The 19,922-nt window shown below is 40.2% G+C and overlaps 1 protein-coding gene across 2 annotated transcripts; it reads right to left on the bottom strand.

The window, feature by feature from the left end:
• Positions 1–1,207: 1,207 nt before the first annotated feature.
• Positions 1,208–11,360, bottom strand: KBTBD8 (kelch repeat and BTB domain containing 8). Of its 2 annotated transcripts, none has more exons than XM_052679228.1 (4): positions 11,232–11,360; positions 9,084–9,294; positions 7,453–8,567; positions 1,208–4,833 (listed from the first exon to the last, which is right to left on the bottom strand). In XM_052679228.1, exons 2-4 carry the CDS (start codon positions 9,230–9,232, stop codon positions 4,370–4,372), a joined length of 1,728 nt encoding a protein of 575 aa, XP_052535188.1. In that variant the 5' UTR covers positions 9,233–9,294; positions 11,232–11,360; the 3' UTR covers positions 1,208–4,369. The 2 variants fall into 2 exon arrangements, with proteins under 2 accessions (XP_052535188.1, XP_052535187.1); XM_052679227.1 differs by having other exon boundaries at positions 11,142–11,235.
• Positions 11,361–19,922: the final 8,562 nt, after the last annotated feature.

Genomic DNA, 19,922 nt, shown 5'->3' with positions numbered 1-19,922 from the left:
CAGAAAAAGTTGGGATAATTCCAGCAAGCTTCTGCAGTTTTAGCTTTGTTGTCCCAGCTACAGACCCTGAATCAACTTGTTCCAAGGTGCAATTTGGCTATCCTTTCCTTGCAGTCTCATTATTTCACAGTGATATACTTTTTTCCCCCATGGACCACAGAGGGAGGTCTTTTCCCCCCCACCTTCCTCGGCTTTGGCTCTTTAACTTAAGTCCCAACAGTTTATTACACACTAACACATTGCTAAACCACAGTCTAGCACTAGATAATGTTTTCCTGCAAGTTCCTGAAGTCTTCCTGAAGAAGAGAGGTGCTCCAACCAAAGAAGACAGCAGACAGGGAAATTGAGGGTAGGATGCTTTCACTGTTTGAGTATTGGGTAACTACAACTGTGAATTCCATCAGTTACAGAACTCTCAGTCACCATTTAATTAGCAAACTCCAGAGAAAGGTGGAAGTATAGCCAAATCTAGTTAGGCATGTCTGTGTCCAGGCCAAGTCCCTGGAGGGAAAAGCAAGCAAAGAGTGCATGCAGTTGAGCATGCAGTGCTGATTTATTCAGCTCACTTTAAAAAACAAAGTAAAACAGCAAGCCCATCTCCTCCATGCTGGCTCTATCACTTTTTGTGCTGGTTCTTCAAGAGGAAAATTCAATTTTTAACAGAAATTGGTCTTTAGTCTGACAAAAGGAAGTGTACTGTTCTGAACTGCAATCAGGAGCAATCATTTCAAACTCACCCAGGATGATTTAGGATCATTGTGCAACGTTCTTCAGAAGGGTGTGTGCTGCACCAAGTAGCTCACAGCCTGAACATCAGCATGGTGGCCTGTGCACAGGGAAGTAACTTCTCTACTCAGCAAGGACAATGGGAAATTCATAAAGTGATATTTTAGGGTTTGTCAACATACAGACTCCTTAACATCTCAAGTATCAGCAGCAGGTCCCCACCTTCAAAGAGCGAAGGGGCAAAATATTGGCACCTGTACAAGCAAATGGGAAGTTAGCCACAAAGAATGAGACAAGGAACAAAGCACCTTCCACCCCAAGCAGTGGTCTGGAGCTGCCTTAGAGATGTGACTCAGCTCCTGTAATGCCACAATAAATAGAAAAAAAAAATTAATAACTGTGAAGATGATATCAGAGGGTCAATTTTCAGAAATCACCAAAACTCATGCAATGTATTTATCACAAAAGCAGATGCCCTCAATTGTATTTCAACAATAGGTTTATTTTAAGAAACATAACATGACATTAAGTAAAAATGCAAAATTGTGCAATTATGGCAAAATGTTTAAAAATCCACACATTTGCCCTCATAGGACTACAGTACTTCTTACTAACATACCTGAGCACTGAATGTTGGGTGCCATTTCTAAACAGCTTTACAAACAGGGAGCTCATCACTTTCTTGTAGAACATACAAACACTGCATGTTTGGTGCACCAGAATTGCTTTTAGTTATCCTAAATTTTACTGGAAGAATCAAGCAGAAATTACAAAACACTTCCTTCTAAAGTAATCAGTAATTTTGGAAAAGATTTACCCCTCTGTAAATCCTTACAAGAAATTAATTTCAGAAAAGGGAACAAATGAATGCAGAAAAAGTTACTAGATGGGGAGAAAACATACAGGTTACTGTTTAAATTTTAGCAGTACCTTTGGTGCAATTATTTTTTCCTGTGCTGTGCAAGGTTACTTAAGCTCGACTCTAAAGCAAAAACTTTACCAGGAATCTGACTTTCAGCAAAATGGAGAAGCATTTAAGAATTGGCAAAGTCTCACAGCTATATTACCATCTCAACAAACTCCTCATGCAAAAGATTCCATATATTCTACTCCCACAGCAAGTTCCAGGGTTCAGCTTTGAAACACATTACAGGCTTGGATCACACCCTCAGTTTGAATGGTTAAACAGAATGGAGATCTTCGTACTTTAGTGCAGATAAACAAAATTAACAAACCTACTGCAGAATTAACCACAGCATATTGTACTTCTATACATCACATGACCAGTCAATCGCTAACTCAATTCTATTTCATAGTTTCAAGTAATATATTGAAATTTTTTCTACTAAATAAATATAGAAGATTGTCAAAAAGCAGCAAGAAGTCTCGTAAATATTCAACCAAGCTTAAAAAAAAAATAATAATAAAGGAAAGTTATTAACACTTTGCAAAAGAATGGTTTTACACACAAATGCAACACTGTTAGGGAGGGTGCTTCAGAAAGCTTGCAGCTAGAGGCCTACAACAGCGCAAAGAGAGCCAAGGACTAAGGATAACCTTAAAAATGAAATTAGCTGTACTAAAAAGAAAGCTCTTACTCTTGGCTATGGATATATATAAAACAGTATCCAGAAGAAAACTAAATAAAGAAACAACACGCCTCAACACTGTTGTAAAATGCAGTCTTAGCAAGCATCAGCTTTACTTCAGAAAAAAAAAAATCCGGCGCTTGCATCTGAAAGAAGCAGTTTGGTAAATCTCTGAAGATGAGGTATGTAATGCAAAGAGGCTTTTTTTTTTTTTTTTTTCCTTTTCATTTCACAGTTTTGTTTTTGTCTTTTTAACATTTTGTGCAAGAATTGAGAAATAGATCCAGGCCAGTATCTGTAAATCAGAAAGATTTCATTCGGGAACATAAAGACCACATGGCAAGTGAACATTATCCAAATCCTCAGCCATGCCAGGGGGATAAACATTAGTGAGGTCACTATTTGGCTTACTGAAATATCAGCTGTTAAGCCAGATAACAGTAAGAACTTAGAGCCAGTGATGGCCACTGCCATTTCAAGTTAGTTGGTTTATTCCTTCAGTAGATTTGAGAAATAGGAAAGAGTAAAATAGCTCACACCTGTTGCTCTGGAAAAACTAGACCTGCAGCAAACCAAACGTGGCAAGTTACAGCTGCTAAGGTTTTTAGGATTCCTCTTTTCCCTTTCATGTCAAGTTTCCACTATTGAAGAAGAACTTGGAAATTTTTTTACTTCTGGAAAAGTAAGCTACATGTTTAATACATAGAGAAAAGTGTTGCAATACATTGGATTCCTATTCTAGATTAGCATCTAATATTATTTAAGCCATGGACACTTGTTATCAATTTTGCTTTAATACACTGAATAACGAAGACAGCTCAGTAGTGCAAAATTTTCACATTATAGATCAGAATGAAACAAAGTATTTGAGGGCTCAATCACAGGGAGAAAAAATATAACTTGTCAAGTTAAGCCACACATTTTAAAGTTACTGGAGCACATGCTAACACTGCACACAGCACTGTACTTTAGTGGAGACAAAATGAACACTCCACAAAAAAAAAAGTCAATATTAAGGCCATATCCTGTCACCATCCTGTGCAAGAATATCACTACAGTAAAAATGTTATGTTAGAAAAGACAATATAATGACAGAACAGGGCCTGGAAACAGACACTCAATGAAAACTAACAGGCTGTCTTAAACAGCAGCGTAACATTAGCCCATTTCAGACAAACAAGTATTAAAAATGTACTAGCACCATCAACTTTTGGATTAAAGCCCTTTATGGGATGAAAAAAAGTTTTAAAGCAGTGTTATAAATATTTTTACAGCACTACACCTAACCGGCAGTAAATAGGTGTTGGGATTTGTTTTCCATATCTTTTAAGCTCAAATTTCAACAAAAATCCATGGACAAGAAGTGGCACAGCAATCTGAACAGGCCTCCTTCCAGGCAAAGGTACTCCATGTTCCAATTCTGACTTGAGTTTGTCCTCCCAAACTGTAGTGCACAAACAACAACACAAAACATCTTTGCAGACTTCAAAAACAGTACAAAAAAAAAAAAAAAGATCATTATGAATCAGGATCTATCATTCCTCTATGCAATTTTAATTTCAAATGAAAAAAAAAAAAGCCAAAAAAACCAAACAACTTAGTGATATTGCCTCAAATTTTACCCGTATTTAAAAAAAAAAAAAGGAAAAATGAAAAGTCACTCCAAAACAGCTTGGACATCCTTAGCTATTAATGCTAGATTTCTTTCACTGTAGTGCATAGTTATCCTGACTCTTCCACTTAACTTGCTCTTACCACAAATACATCTTCGAGTATGACATGATTAAGTGTTTACCAGAAAAAAAATGCTGATAATTGCACTTCGTAACCTCCTTCTCATTTCCCAGGAAAATATCAGTAAATATGAAACTGAACCAGTAATACCCTTCACAGACTGCAACCTTTAAAGAGCACCCATCCCCACATACAAAAAAGAAAACAAACCTGTCTGTTTCAGCTTACAATAAATACTGACAATTTCTTTGTTTTAAGACGTTTTCTCTAGCATCGGATCACCACTGAAATCACTAAGGCCTGTTACTGAAAAAAGAAAATTAAATAACTTTCTGAAGACACTGTGGATACAACTTAGCAACTACACATTCAAAATGCCGGCCTAAATCCCAGAGCCTATCTGGAGTCTCATATACTTTTTGCCATTGGTCAGTGACCTCATCATACTGATAGAGAGAATTCTTCCTGCTGGTTCTGAAAACGTGCTCTTCAACAGTGACTTGAGTAGCTCTGACAAACAGGTGGAGTTTGTTTTTGAGGAGTACAAGTTTTATGTATGGATTAATGGATTGATCACACGGGAAGTCTTTCTTTCGAGTCCACTTATTTTGTTCAATGTCATAGGCCTCTACGGTAAACATACGTTGATGGTTTCCACAGGTTCCAGCTATGTAGTAGATGGAGTCATTGTACACAGTTGCCAAGCCTTGGATTCTAGGCACAGTCATTGGAGTCAAAAACCCCCAATAATCCTTCTGAGGATCATAGCAGAGAAAAAATTCCCCTGGAAAGAGAGGAAAAATAAAACACAACTTATGCTTTATTTCCATAACAGCAATTCTGCAGCTATTAAGTTTACAGTTATATTCTTCCATGTATTAATGTCTACAAACTCTTAAAAGCCCCAGTCCTAGAACAAAAATCCAACATTGTCTGCTTTCTTCAAAACTCACAGAAATACTAGCAGCAAAAGCAAAAGCTACTCTGGGTTTCTATCCTAGCTGAAGAAAACCAAATTTGAAGTATACCACAAACACTGTGGTGGAATGCATATTTCCCACCTATTCTTTACTACTTTTAAACCATGCTTAAGAACTTGGGATAAAGCCTGTCCAAATTCCAGCCTTCAAGCATCCAAAGTATTTATTCTGTTCTCTGTTATCTGTTATCTTCATAAAGTGTAACCTACAGAAAAAAATCTCAGAATTCAGTACTTTAAAGTTGTTAAATCCGAGCAAATAATGTGTCCTGCACTACAGACTATGAAGCTGTTTGTATCACTTGGCTGGGTTATACAGGTTGACTGGGTTTCAAAGGATGCCAGGTGAATACTTGCATGAAGCTGTGATTCATCATTAGTTTTGTGCCTGGACTATAAGGCATTTCTTCTGTTGACTGCACAGAGCAGCTTATGCAGACTGTAGATAGCAGAAGCTCAGATGACAGAAAGCTCATGCTCTGCAAACTTGGTAAGAAGAACATGGATAAAGATTACCTTGTCTTTTATGAAGCTCTGGGAACAAAGGGCTACAATTTGCCAAATATTAGCACAATTCAACTTCATGCCTATTTTACATGGATATTTTAAAGAATTTTAACTAGGCTGCACTCTAACCAAGCTCTTCAAATGTGACAAAGAATACAGACATAATACAATAAAAAGAATGGAATGCAGCTTAAGACATTAAGTCCTACAGGTAATGCATTTTCTGATTACTCACTTGTGTTCCATTGTGTAATCTCCTATGACTGATGCCTGCAACCGAGCTGGCATTTTAAGACTCATTAATCCTTACTGACTACTTCAAACTTATGAGTTTTCTCTACAAAAATTATTAATAGTTAACTTATTATAGACTATTAGAGTGCAATTCAGTCAAGGTTTTCACCTATCACACAAATAGGAAAGTTACTCATTTTCTGCAACACGGATTATTTAATTTGCTGGTTAGTGCAATGACGTGGTTTATTTATGCAAGCATTGAGTTGTCATTAAAACCACTGAAGCACAGAACTATTGAAACTAAGATGTGTAAACAAGATGCATTCTTATTCTATAAGTCGTAATGTCTCTCTAAAAATTATCTACTTTATAGTGCTTGCAAGAAACATTTAAAGGACAAACACATATTCTAGGTTGAAGACTCCTCAGTGTTCCTCTTCAATGATCTAAAGAGGATGTCTGACCCAACAGACTGAGAAAACTAGCAACAGTAACAACTATTTAGAGCCACAACGGGATCAGATGTAATACGGATACGATGAAAGAACAAAACCATCTATAGGTCTTGTGGAAGCCCTCCAACCTTGCTGAGTGGCAGGAGTGCAACGTCAAGAAGTCAGGTTGACTTCTGATAAATCACAGTGAGTTTACAGATCTAGGACCCAAGTTCTGAAAGTGTGTGCACAGGAATGCACCTTAGCAAAATAAAACTAAGATACTCCCCTGTCCAATCTTTCTTTCCACTTGGAAGTCTTACTACAACCTCATATACAGCCTCAGCAGTTTTAAGCTTAGAGTGCAACAGGGTCAAGTACGTACAAAATTATGCATTTCATGTAAGCTACATAAACAAAGTAAGAAAGGGAAGAATAAATGATTTCATCCATTCCCATAACAATCCTTTTTGGAGTCCTAAAATATAATTACCAGTCTAAAAGAACTGCAAACATCTTTTCTGTCACACCACTTTCATCTGCATCTTGGCAATAAATCATTCAGGACATGCTTTTTTTTAATCCTTATTGATTATTCTGATGTACCTCTCAAATATGGATATAAACACTGCTGGTACTAGAACTGTGCTTAAATCATTAAGTTAAGCATCAAAATGCAACAAGCTTGATCACTTATTGGAAGATGGGATGGAAAGACCACACTGTAATTCCCAACCAAATGAAACAAGCTAATTAGAAAAAGATCAAGCACCTTCCTTAATTAGCTAAAAAGCTAACTAACAAAAAGCAGGGTGGGACAGAAGGAAGGCCTACCATGGCTAATTCATTTTTTAGAACTCACTAAGAGACTCCAGGCATTTTCACAGGTTCAGCTAAATAAAATGTAAAATACTTTTTCATGACAACAGCTGTTCTTCAACATTAGTGCATTTCACCCAAATAAAAGATGTAATACAGAATTTCCACCGTACAACTTAATACTGAATTGTTAGCAGAAACAGCAGTTGTGGCAGGATTTGATACAACTCAGTGACACATGCCCAGGGCCCAAACACTCAAGCAGTAACTTCATGCTTCCTTGCTCACTGCCCTCCCCATTCTACTGTCCTGGGCATTCTTTAGATGTCCCAGAAACTTGGGCTTTCTAAGGTGCTTTTAAGAGACAGTTGGCTTGAACAACCCCCACTTCCAGTAGAACACCATAAAGCCAGTCAAACCGCCTTACCCTGTAAAACATAGATGTTATCCTTATATTCCACAGCACTATGAAACTCCATCGCTACCGGCATTGGACAGACAGCCGTCCAACAGTTCTCTCTGCTGTCATAACACTCCACAGACTTGAGAGAGTTTCGCCCATCTCCTTCATAAACACGACCACCTATTGCATACAGTTTACCACAGCAATGAACCAATTTGCAGCCTATTCTGGCTCGCAACAAAGGAGCTTTCGGAATCCACCTATTGCCAGAGTGATCGTACATCCAGAAATCACTCTCTGCTCTGTGATCAATGGAGACCTCGCTGCTGCTTGGTCTGTAACCACCCGCAATATAAATATCATTATCAGGAGATACAAGAATTCCAACCTCCCTCAAGTCATTTGGTGGCTTGCATAGTTTAAACACTCTCCCTGTGACCGAATCTAAACAAGGCACTGTTTGCTTCTTTCCTGAGTGTTTGTGGGCAGCATCAAAGCATATGATCATTTCAGAAGCAGTCATTCCAAGCCGTTGTGTATAGCCATTGGCACTATGTTGTCCCTTTTGTACACAGCTTTTGGCCATAGCCTGTGCAAACATGGGAGGGATTTTCTCTAAAAATGTCTCTTCCAACAGAGGCATACGGATGCATTTGGCAAATATTTCTGGAAGGTGCACTTCTCTCTTATTTTGTTCATGCTCAAACCACCTTATAATGCTGTCATAAACATGTTCTTCTTTGTCTACATTTAAGTCATCACTGTCGAGTATACTTATGAGCTGGTCTTTTCTCAACTGAAGAAACTCTTGCTCTTTGGTGACACTCAGAAACTTTTTACGAATGTAGTCTTGTGATCTGTCTTTGAGTTCCTGATGACCATAGTGATCAGCAAAGATAAACACCCCAATGGAGTTCTGTGGGTCCAAGTGACTGATCATGTATTTAGCACACTGGTCTTGTATGGAAGGGATCTGGAAGATACTAGCTGCAGTGAACAAAGCTTGAACGTTGGCCTCTGTCAGCATTACTCTGGAGGTATATGCATAGTTCAACACTAAATGCATTGACTCTGCTTCAACACCAACTATACGAACTTCTTTCTGGGTACTCTCTGTAAGGCCGCTAGTGAACATAGATCTACAAAAGAAAAATATTCAGCAGTTTATTTGCAATTACCTTCTAACTACAGATCTAAGAAATTATATGCCATACAGCTAACCCCAGTACAGCTAATCCCAACACCTCTGCCCTTCTATGGGCACAAACGCATTTAACAGTGATGTTACACTGTTCTGCTCGGGAACCTAAACTTAAAATCAGTCCCAGACTTAATAGGTCAAAAATGCTAACTTGGAATTACTTCCTTAATTATCCCACTAATTCCATATAAAAGTTCATTCATTTTAAAAGCAAAGCTCTTGACATATTCAAGTAATCACACTCAACTTTCAACATGTTATTCACATGCATATTCCAGCAGGACAGAATACTTAACTTTAACTATATTGTTACTGTAAAAAGATACTTACTAGGTACACTGTAACATCAATAGTTACATGGAATGTTAGTAAAGGTGTGCTTTTTTTTGGTCATTTAATGAAAATCATTTATAATTCCCCTTTTACTCATCCCTAGATCAACAGACCACTGTACCTGAAATAAGGACTGATTGCAGCAAGAACATTTCTATGACAGGAGAATGTTTTCCCATGATCCACTTCCACTACAATATCTGTCAGTTGTCCTTCATCATACATGGTTTTAAGTTGTTGAAGAATACTGCAAGCATGGAAGGGGTCCATTCCACTGCTGACTGTGTTTGAAGGAGGAATCCCATTCACCGTTTGTGAAAACTTACTTGGTTCTACAAAGCAAAATTGAAACCATTTAAAACAGAAAAAGAGAAAGCACACGTGCAGAACAAATATTTAATGCAAGTTAATACTCCATATGGCCTTACTGTCATCATCCGTTAACAGCAAGTCTAACATTCCCAAGGGTGAGTAAATATATAAGGATATATGGGAGTGGGTTGAGTTTGTTTGCTTGAGCTTTTTTTTTTTCCCCTCCCTAGTTTACTAACTTTAAGAAAAAATACAGAATATTTACATGAATGTCCTACTGGATATCTCTTGGGAGGTGTGTTGGAGGGAAGGAAGCATCATAATGTTTACTGACCTCTAAAATGGGAAGAACAAAGAATGCAGAAGAGTAGGACTAGCCCACAGCCTAAATCACCAGTTCACAAGTCTGTATGAATGTACTTAACTTCACACTGAAACAGGAACCAGCTACTGACTTCCACAAATGATGACTAACAGAGTAAGAGAATGAAGAAACAGCCTTACAGTAAATATATAGAGCAACAAACCTAGAAGATGAATTCACATAAATCTGTATATCTAGTTACATGTTTTTATTTACCAGTGAAATGCAATTACCACTTAAGACTTCCCACGTGTGAAAGTACTTGCATATCATTGTGAAAACAAGCAAAGAGAACACACTCTTAAGTAACATGTGATATGCTTAACCAAGTAAATCCCAAAGTGAAAATTGAGTAATACCTCAAGCACAAAAAAACTGTTTCGTAATAGCAACAAGATTTTTACACAACAACAACAAAGGAGAACTCAAAAGAAAAACATTAGGTGGTAAAAGCTGCAAATCAGGTGATGCTGCTGACCGCAACTGAGAACCTTCAAGAAATGTAGGGCAACCCAAAGGGGAATAAAGGACAGTGAACAACAAGGACTGAGAGACAGAAATTTTAACACATGGCAACACACATGAGCTACAGTTTCTCTTACTCAGACACAGTTTTGAGCACTCTCAATTAAATCAGTGGGGATCTGCTGGTCAGGCACACGTTTTCCTGGTAGGCTTAAGGCCAAATATTGTCAGTGCCTCTTCAAACTACTGTTAGAAGTCCTCAAAACACCTTTCCTCCCCCCTCCCCTCCCCAAATAAGCTAGTAAATACTATATTTAAGGACAAAATCTTCAACTGGGGGATTGATTGCAGTAACTAACCATCAACATTCAAAAAACCAACCAGTCACAGGGAAAGTGGGGAACTCAGACCTCTTTCAGAAGTAAAGTTAGTGATAAACTTCCAAGGAAATACTTGGTACACGGTTGCCAACGTTTCCTACCTGGCCAAACCTTAATGTACAATAAGGCAGCGATACAGCTGCCACTGAAGGGGAGCTTCAGTTACATTCTAACACTGAAAAGGTTCAAAATAGCCCCTCCCTGACCCTGCCAGTCACCCAGGCAATGAGCACATGCGACCAAGGCAGCTTCCAGCACTGATGGAATCAACCAGGAACGCTCACATCCACGTATACGCTTTGCTCTTTAACCCTTAACACCGTGCACCTCACGGATCTCACGCAGCCACTCTCACTCACCACCTCCGTCTCCCTATCACAACAAGCACCTTTTTCTTCTGATATTCTTCCCACTTACACCCCCGTTTTTCCCAGCACCCCCCAGGACTCCCCACGCTCACTCTACACACTTCCACACCACACTCCCCTCCAGATCAGCCCCCCCATCCCTCCCAGCCCCTCCCACTGAGACCCCCTTAAACCCGACTCCCCCAAACCCACATTCTCCCACGCCGCACCCCAACCCCGCAGGCCTTACGGGGCCCACCAGCTCGACCCCCACACCCTACGCCCCGGCAACCTTCCCCAACCGCACCGACCTCCTAACGCTGCCATTCTCGGGGCCCCAGCTCCGGCAGCGGGAGAGGGGGGGGGGGAAAGGGGGAGGGCGGCCCGAGAGGAAACGTCACCTGCGCCGCTTCCTCCGCGCCGCTTCCTCTTCGCTCGCTCCCGCGGAAGCCAACCCCCGCTCCCCGCACCAACCAACAAGAAGCGCGCTGATTGGCGGGACGCCACCGAGGCCTGCCGGGTAATGTAGTGCTGGCGGCGGAAGGAGCACGGCTTCGGCCGCGCGGGGAATGTTGGGACTTGTAGTCCGCAAAAAGCGAATGGGGGCGGCCCGGGCTCTGTTCGTCGCCTAGCAACGAGGAGGCGGGAACTGAAGGGCGGCCATTTTGGGGCCCTCAGGCAGGGTCGTGAGGATGGAGCACGGCCGGGAGGGAGTTCGCTCCCCTTTGGACACTGCACAGAAATGGCCCTTCTGTATAATAATGATTCCAGTCTCTGCTCTGTCAGGCGTTGTGCTGCGTCTCTCCTTTTCACACTGACCTGCAGCTGCTGGCTGCAATTGCCAGCCCTCAAGGGAGAGCAAAGATGGCACCCAGCAGGCAGGGGCATCGGCTGCCATGGTCCCTGCTGTAAAAGCAAAAGATGGCAAGAAAAAAAAAAACAACAAACAGGCAACAAACAAACAAACAAACAAAAACCGACCCAAAGCAAACACAGTATTTGCTGCCTTCCTGATGCCACAAGGGCAGGGCGGAGTGTGGTCACAAGCCCCAGATCTTTCCAGCCTCTTAATTATGAGCAATGCAGAAACTCATGTTTTTTTCTGTCTTTCTGTAATGGTGACCGTGGCACACAGCCAGCCGTGCCCTGCGCAGAACGCAGCTGGGTGACCCCGGCAGACAGACCCCATCTTGTTGCCAGCGCCCTTTCACATCACAAGGCACCTTTCTGCCCCGAAGATGAAGCAGCTGACAGTCACCAGCTTTTTTTTTTTAGCTTTTTTTTTTTTTTTTCTTTTTTTTTGGTGATTGGCCATGACTGGCCGCTGGTTTCAGTTTTGATAACTGAGCCATTACCAGCAGCTTACTGTGGAAGAGGAATAGTGGAAAAATAGTGGAAGCGTTTTGAAGGACTGCGTATTTTTTTTCTGTTATAAATCTAAATAGATGTAATGCAACTTTGTGGTCCAGCTGTTTGCTCAAGGAAAAATAAATGCAAACAAACCCAAACCAATTTAGATAAGATTTTTTAAAGCAATGTTTCCTTTTAGCTCTCAGCAACAATGTGCCACGGGTATATTACAGTGCTCTGATGCAGATGAGTTCAGAAGCAAAAATAACAGTGCTCAGTGTCTTCTGACTGCTTCTTACGTGGTTTTGCTTTCACTTGCCATGGGTTGCTTTGCCCTCGTTTAGCCATTATCAGTGGTGTCCAGGCTGCTGTCAGTAATAATGCAGTACAACACAGGAATGATGGGGGCTCTGATGAAGAAGGTGTGAAAGAAAATAGAACTGCACGTCTGCAAATCGATTCTGCAGTTTTCCAATTTCCCCATTCAGTAATGGCATGGCCTGTGAAATTGTCCCTAGAAGTATAAAACTAGGGGACTCCACTCTTACCTTTTAGCAAATGGCATTGCCTAATGCAGTTCATTTCCTTTGATGTAGACAGTGAGGCTGGGCTGGATTAGAGTTCAAAATGCAGAAGCAAAATGGAAAATGTTTTTTAATATAAATACTGCATTGAAATGGTATATTGGAGTGAAGTATTTCATGAAATAGCTGATCTTTGTAAGGTTCCTGTGAAGAAAATAAATTGCCATACAAACAGGTTTAGCTATTCATTAAGAGGCACTGATATCAATGCTTTCTCTTACTCTGAAATCCTTCTCAGGTACAGTAAATACACTGTCATGCATTCCCCTCTCAGGAAACCTTCATTATCACTCCCTGGCACTAAGAAGATTTTGCACAGTGACACATCCATGGTAACCCAGGGACCAAACTTTGTCACCCAGGTCTGCATACTATTTAACTGGCTTTCTTGGGTGCAAAATTAGAAGCACATTGCCAGTGCGGACTGCTCCAAAATCTGTGGCAATCGTGATGTTAAAGCTAGGCTTTATAAGCAGCGCTTGCATTGCTGTTTATACTCAAATACTATCATCAATGCTTTCAGAAATCACAAGGTTCCAAAAGAAAGGGAGTTCCAGCTCCCTTTGTTTCTGCTGCATTTATTTCTATCTCTCTTCTGTATTTTGCTTGGGAAGCAATACAAGCCCAGGATTTGAGCATAGAACTAGAAGTCAGAACATTGGAATTTTGTCTTAGCACTGACACTAATTTACTAAGTGTCATTGATCAATCATTTGATTTCATGGATTGTGGCCACCCAGAAGACAGTGGGGAGTTGTGAAGCGTTTTAAGATATTTTGACATAAGTTTCTTTATCAACGTTGTAATAATTTTTTATATGGAATTTTGTTTGGTTGACTTTAGATCTTCTGTCCAGCAATCCATTAGAACTCCTGGTATAATTTAAGATGTTGCATGAATACAAAATGTCCTGAAGGTTAAGATACTAGGATACTTTCTTTTATGCTTTCACACCTAATTTATCATTCCTGCAGATACCTCTTGAAAGAATTACAGCTGAAAGTATTTGGAGAAAGTGCTTCCCATTTGATATTCCAAAAATTCAAATGTAAGGATTAAATAATATCGACTGAGAAAATGCAGAATCCAAGTCTGCTTTTTATAAGTGATTAGAAACATTGCCCTCCTTATGAACTCTGAGCTGGCTCTGCTTGTTCTGGGATTCTTGCCTTTGGAATAAAGAATGTCTTTGTCACGAGCCCAAGCAAGAAAAGAAGAAGGAAAAAGTTTCGGGAAAGAATGAACAAAATATACATTTTTTTTTTTTCTTTTTTTCTTCCAGATATTTGAGAACTTAGAAGGGACCAGAAAAAAAAAAAAAAAAAAAAAAGTTTGAACAATGAAGTTATTGAAAAAGTTTCCCTTCTTCATTACATCTGCAGAACAAATTAATTAGAACGTTTTGGTTCATCTACCTTCAATGAAGGGACCAAGAAAACGTCCCATCTTCAGCAAATTTTGGTTTGGGTCATCTGATGTGTCAGTGCTGTACAACAGGAGGTGCAGAAAGCAGGTTTGGAGGATCTAGTTACTGATAGAAAACATCAGATAAGATTTTTCATTTTTTTTTCCCCTGAAGACCAAAACAAAAAAAAGGCAATAAATGCAACCAGCCCAAAATTTAAAGAAAAACGTGAATTCAGACAGCTTTTTTTTAAAAAAACCTGCTTTTATTCATATTAGTATTTCCATTTTGTAGACCTTGTTGAATCTCAGTTTGTAGGAAGTGCAGAACCCTTCTTGCCTTTGTTTTTGGCCCTCCGCAGTGTGGTGGGAGCCATCATGAGAGTAAGGACCTTCCAAATGCACAGCGTACCCCAAACGAGGGGAGCTGGGATTGGCAAAAGCTTGGCAAGGCTTTCACAGCAGCATTTTGAACATTCCTTTTTTTATATTCATGGACCTCCAATTAAAAATTAAAAAAAATAAAGCCAACTCCCAGCAAAATGGTGTAAAATTGTTTAACTATAGAATTGAAATACAGTGCTAGTAGAAATGAACAATATTACTTGCCCTCTTCAAAATATGCCAATTCGAACGTTGACAATTGCTTAGCTATTTGTACAAGTTAATTTGTGCTGTGGATCTGTGAGAAGTAATACACCTGACACAACTGCACTCTGAGAAACTTTCATATTTTAATTGGAAAAATCTCGGTATTCACTGAGGAACAATCTAACCTTGGAAAACAATCTTTTCCCAATTTGTCTTTAATGCATAAAACACTGCTCATTTTCTGCAGCTCTGTCACCGACGGGCACATTAATTTGGTTGCACAATAATTTAATACATCGATGCATTGATTGAAGCAGGGAGTTTTTATTCAGCGGTTCCAAGGAATAACACGTTTCTTGCAAAATCTTTAAAAAGGCTCTTCTTGCTGCAGTTTAAGTAGGGGGAATCACAGATCATGAGGGGAAGTTGCCCTTCAAAGCCAAATGATCGTTCCACGCTGAGCACAGTGGGCATTACATCAGAAGAGAGCGAAGACTGGCAGGAGGCAATTAATGGGGCAGATACTGGAGTGTCTTTTCTGATTACCCCATACTGTACTGTGGATTTGGCCTCTCTGAGACAGGCTGGTAGAAACAAGAACCCTAATGAGATATGGCTCTGCTAATGTCAAGAAGTGCCACTTCCTAGCAGCAGGAGCAACTTTATTGAAACCATCTGTTGTTTTGGAAGATGCATATGCGCGCACACACACTTCCTCCTCCCAGAGTGTTTAACCTTTCTCTTAAGGCTGACTGAAATCGTACAGCTAATCCCTCCTTAATCTCAGAATGACAGGCCCTACTGTTTTCAGCAAGTCCCAGCAGCTACTGAAAACCTGGATGGCTGGCGGTGTTTAAGTGACGTGACAGTGATGCATTCTGAAGCAGTCACTTTGGAACAGAGTACCCATTCATCCACTGTCACTGCAGCTTTGTGAGGCCTGGGTACCTGCACAGAGATGAGAAATCCGTACTGTGCCAGATCTGCTCAGCACGGGGGACAGGAAGGAGATTCTTCAAGTTTGGTCCCAGTGAGACCTCCTCCTCAGCAGAGATAACCCAACAGTTATATCAAAGGAAACAGCCTTGGTTGTGTTACAGCAGACTCAGAATATGACTTGTGCTACAATTTGTCAGTTCTGTAAGCATATTTCTGTGATGCTTCCTCCTTAACATTGCTAGGACCCCAGAGCTTCTGGCAGCTGTTCTACATGGGCAAGCTTCAGCTCCAGCTGCAAGCAGAAAGCATGGCAACTGTAACTGCAACTGTAGGAGACGTGGCAACAGAGAAGAAGTGACTTCTTGATGCTTCATGTCTCCACTATCCACGTTTGCTCCACTGTGTGTGCTTGTAATGAAGTCCTTCAACGGGTGAAGGAGGAGCCCCCCAAAAAACAGTTCAGTGATGGCTTGGCCAGCTCCAGCAATTAAGAGATGGATCTTTATATAGTAATATTAATGTTAAAAATCCAGATGCCACTGAGAACACATTTCAGCTGCAGGAAAGGTGCAGATGCTCCTCAAAGAGTGCAAATGGTTAATTTTTGCTCTCTGCTTTCTCTAAACTGACTTCAAACTCTGCTTCAACTCTCTGCTTCAAACTCTCTGCTTCAAATTCTCTGCTTCAAACAAGCAGAGAAGACAGAGAAAATTAGTTTTCCTTCCAAGCTAGTGGAGCTGGCAGAGCTGCAACCATACTTGTTTGTTCTAAGGAGAAATACAGTAAACTCAAATCACTCAAAGCCATTCTGTAGCCCCTAGCAATCCTGAACTTACCACTCAAACCGCTTTGTTTTCTACTTCTTTCTCTCTACAGTAATTTTTTCTTTTTAAAAAAGAGCTAGAATATGGAAAAGTCGATCTCTGGAGCCACAACTGGAAGGAACGTCTCTCTTTCCATCATACTTTCAACCTGAAGAACACAGGTAGCTTAATATACAGGAGCCTTTTTTTTTTGATCACTTCAGAGGCCCATTTGAATGAAGAATCTAGTACTGCTGAAGCAGGTTGGTTTTACAGACTCAGCCACTGAATAGGGAAAGGTAGCAACAAACAGGCCTAAGGTAATAGAGAGGTTTGGGCTTTTTTATTTGCTTTTAAATAAAATTCCCTGTATATTTTTAATGGAGAAGAATCAATGTGACAGCTCTCATAAAGAAATCAGTTTAATGTGTTATATTAGGTTTTCTACATAACATGCTGTGATACAGATGTCTCATTGCCTGCCATTATCTTACTTGGCTCATCCAAGTTCAGCTGCATAATTTATATTTTGTTGATTCAATTTAGAATATTTGACTGTTTATGGAAACTTCAGTTTACATTTTTCTTGGCACTGGCTATTTTAAGTTTCTGTTTGTGGCTTTAGATCCTTTTCTTATTGTAGTCAATAGCTTTATTATTGAATGGAACTAGGATGAGGTTCAGGCACCATGCCTGGTCTGGTATTGACTGCAGAAGTGTGTTTAATATTTACGTATTAAAAATGAAATGCTATTGCCTCTGAAATCTCTATGCAACAGAATAAATCAGTCAGAAGGAGAGATTCCTAGAAGTAGCCTGCAAATACACTTAGAAATATAACAGGAAGATGGCTCTTTCTGGAATTTAAAACGGTCAGGTGGACAACAGGATTTTCCACTGTTACATCACCCCCCTCCCAAAATAGTCAGGTAGATTTTTCTCACTGTAACCTTGGCCAGCAAATAAGAGTCTACAGTCAGATTACAATTGCATGAATCCAAGATGCTCAAATTTTCCACAACTTTAGTGGTGCCAGCTGCAATACAGAGCTGCCACCCTACTCAGCTCCAAAAGCATCAATGGTCAAGGTTGGGTCTCAGGGCTAGGGGAACTTCAGCCATGGCTCAGCTGTCCCACACCCTGCCAGTGCACCTCTGAAACACTAAGTGAGCCCTTCCAAACAGTCTTTTTAGGGTCACTATTTCACCTCTAAAGCCTCTCTTGATGATATATGGGAAATAATTGCCTGTTTAAAAGGCCATTTTTGAGAACTGTCTTTTTTGAAATCCTGACACATGGTACAGCTTTACAGCCTGGAATTGTGTTCCTTGTACAGAAGGCCTTGAACTCTCTCTGGGCAGACTACTTTCATATCCTCTTGGATGGAACACTTTCATAACCTCTAAGCTCATATATTTCATGGTAATAAGCTGTGGGATTTAACTGCACCCTGACAAGATGACTACTCTTCTACCTAACAGAATAAAGAAGAGCTTTCTTAGTAAAATAGTTAAGGTAAAATGGCTCATGGTACTTGCAGCTAACAGAGCATTCATGCTACTTCTGCAGAGGGCTTCCAAGATTTCAAAGCTAACTATTAAGGAATTACACTGATTATTACCGTATCTCAACTACAGAACTTTCCTAGACTTGTTTGATAAAAAGATAATAAGCTGACGTATAAAGATAAGTAGTGATCCATATGTAGATACCTGCATTATCCCGCAGTAACATCTATTCACATTTAAAATCTTATTTCTTTTGCTCTGCTATGTTAATCTAAGAACTACCACCCAAGGTCACGTTGCAGTTGGAAGCCAGGATTCTTATTTGTCAGGCTCAGATGGGACCATGCTGTGCTGCAGCCTATGTGATCCCAGCCAGAATGCAAGTCTAACATGGCTGTAGGCTCACCTGGGTCAGCCATGGCCCTGCACGCCCATCAGCAGACTCATCACTTTCCTCCCAAAATCTGTCTTTAAAAGCAAATCTCCTCCTGCTGGGCAGTCATAGGTGGAACACCATTCCTTCTGCTCCGTCACACGGGAAGGAAAAGTGGAAGGAGTATGAGTTAGGAAAAACATTGCTTTTTCAGATTCATCATGCTTACATGCATGGAGAATGCTTGGAGCCCAGTTTTTACTCAGCAGAATAAATGCGAAAAGGGAAAGTAGTTTTAATGCCACTTCTGTCTTGCAGAGACCAATCTCATTTCTAGCATGTGCTGTGCAGGCAGGATCTCAGGGCAGTCAGTCATATTCACCATTCTTTTTACACTTCAACTGAGGGGAAATTAAATTTTTCCTCTATTTGCCAAAAAATAACAAATGTTCTTCAGTGTCTGGTAAGACAGCTAAGCACCATTTTTAGCAGCCAGCGTATCTGCTCATTTCAGATAGGAGACTCAGATCTTTATAAATAAGGATTTTAGAAGTTCAGATTTGAATAAAGATTCATCTTTCTATCATGAAAAAAATTAAATCCAATTCTACCATCATCAGTAAGAAATGTCCCTTTGACTCCAAGGGAATGCTGGGAGAAAATTCACTGAGTGCCAAGGACTTTTCCACCGAACGGGGGAGATAAAACTTGTAGGCAGAACTTTAATTACTCCAGTGACAGAAATACCAACACTTGGAGAAGCAACAGCATAGATTTACTGAGGTTTGTTTCCATCTGCTATGGTAGGAGTGTTTTCTCTCATTCCTAGTGTAGAGGCAGACGAATGATGCTGACATTACCAGTTTTCAGTAGTCATGAACCAAGGCATGCACACGTTATACACACAGCAGACGTGATGCCAGTATATTTAAGACACACTGTTGTACATACTTACTATTTGCCTCCAGCATGCAGGCATTCATCTAAGAAGAGATGGACCTGTAGTAGATAGAACACATGCTTAAGTGCAGTGTACCTGTTTCTTTCAGCATACAAAAGCCTTACCTCTCAGACACAGGCCAGGCTTAGCTCCCTGCATCATTGTTCTCCTCTGAAGCTGAAGTGTGGGATTAGTTCCACTCCCTGAATTCAGTGCATAGCTAAGCTTACCTGATACAACTTGAGGACAGCTACTCAGCAGGGAGGTTTGAAACCTAATAGTGGAACAGGAACAGAGAAACTCCCCAGCTAATACAGTGCACCAGTGTGTGAAAGCTGGAGCTGTCATTCCAGCAGCACATCAGCATGAGATGTGGACTGATTCTTGGCAACTGTGTACAACAGAATGAGCTGCAGTTCCGAGAGAAGAGGAACAAACAATATCATGAGAAGGAAAAATAAATAAATCAATGCCATTATTTTGGAAAATTGGCTTGATTGGAAAGTTTATATTGCAAAGTTTGGGATATAGCAGTCTTTCAAAACCTGTTTTTCCAGAAGAACCCTGGGTTTGATTCATAAATGTAATAGAATAAGGGGG

Source organism: Tympanuchus pallidicinctus, unplaced genomic scaffold (assembly GCF_026119805.1).
Source record: "Tympanuchus pallidicinctus isolate F22 unplaced genomic scaffold, pur_lepc_1.0 scaffold17, whole genome shotgun sequence".
In the NCBI taxonomy this organism is placed as follows: domain Eukaryota; kingdom Metazoa; phylum Chordata; class Aves; order Galliformes; family Phasianidae; genus Tympanuchus; species Tympanuchus pallidicinctus.
Note: the sequence above shows the minus strand (reverse complement) of the source record. Positions and strands in the feature narration are given on the sequence as shown.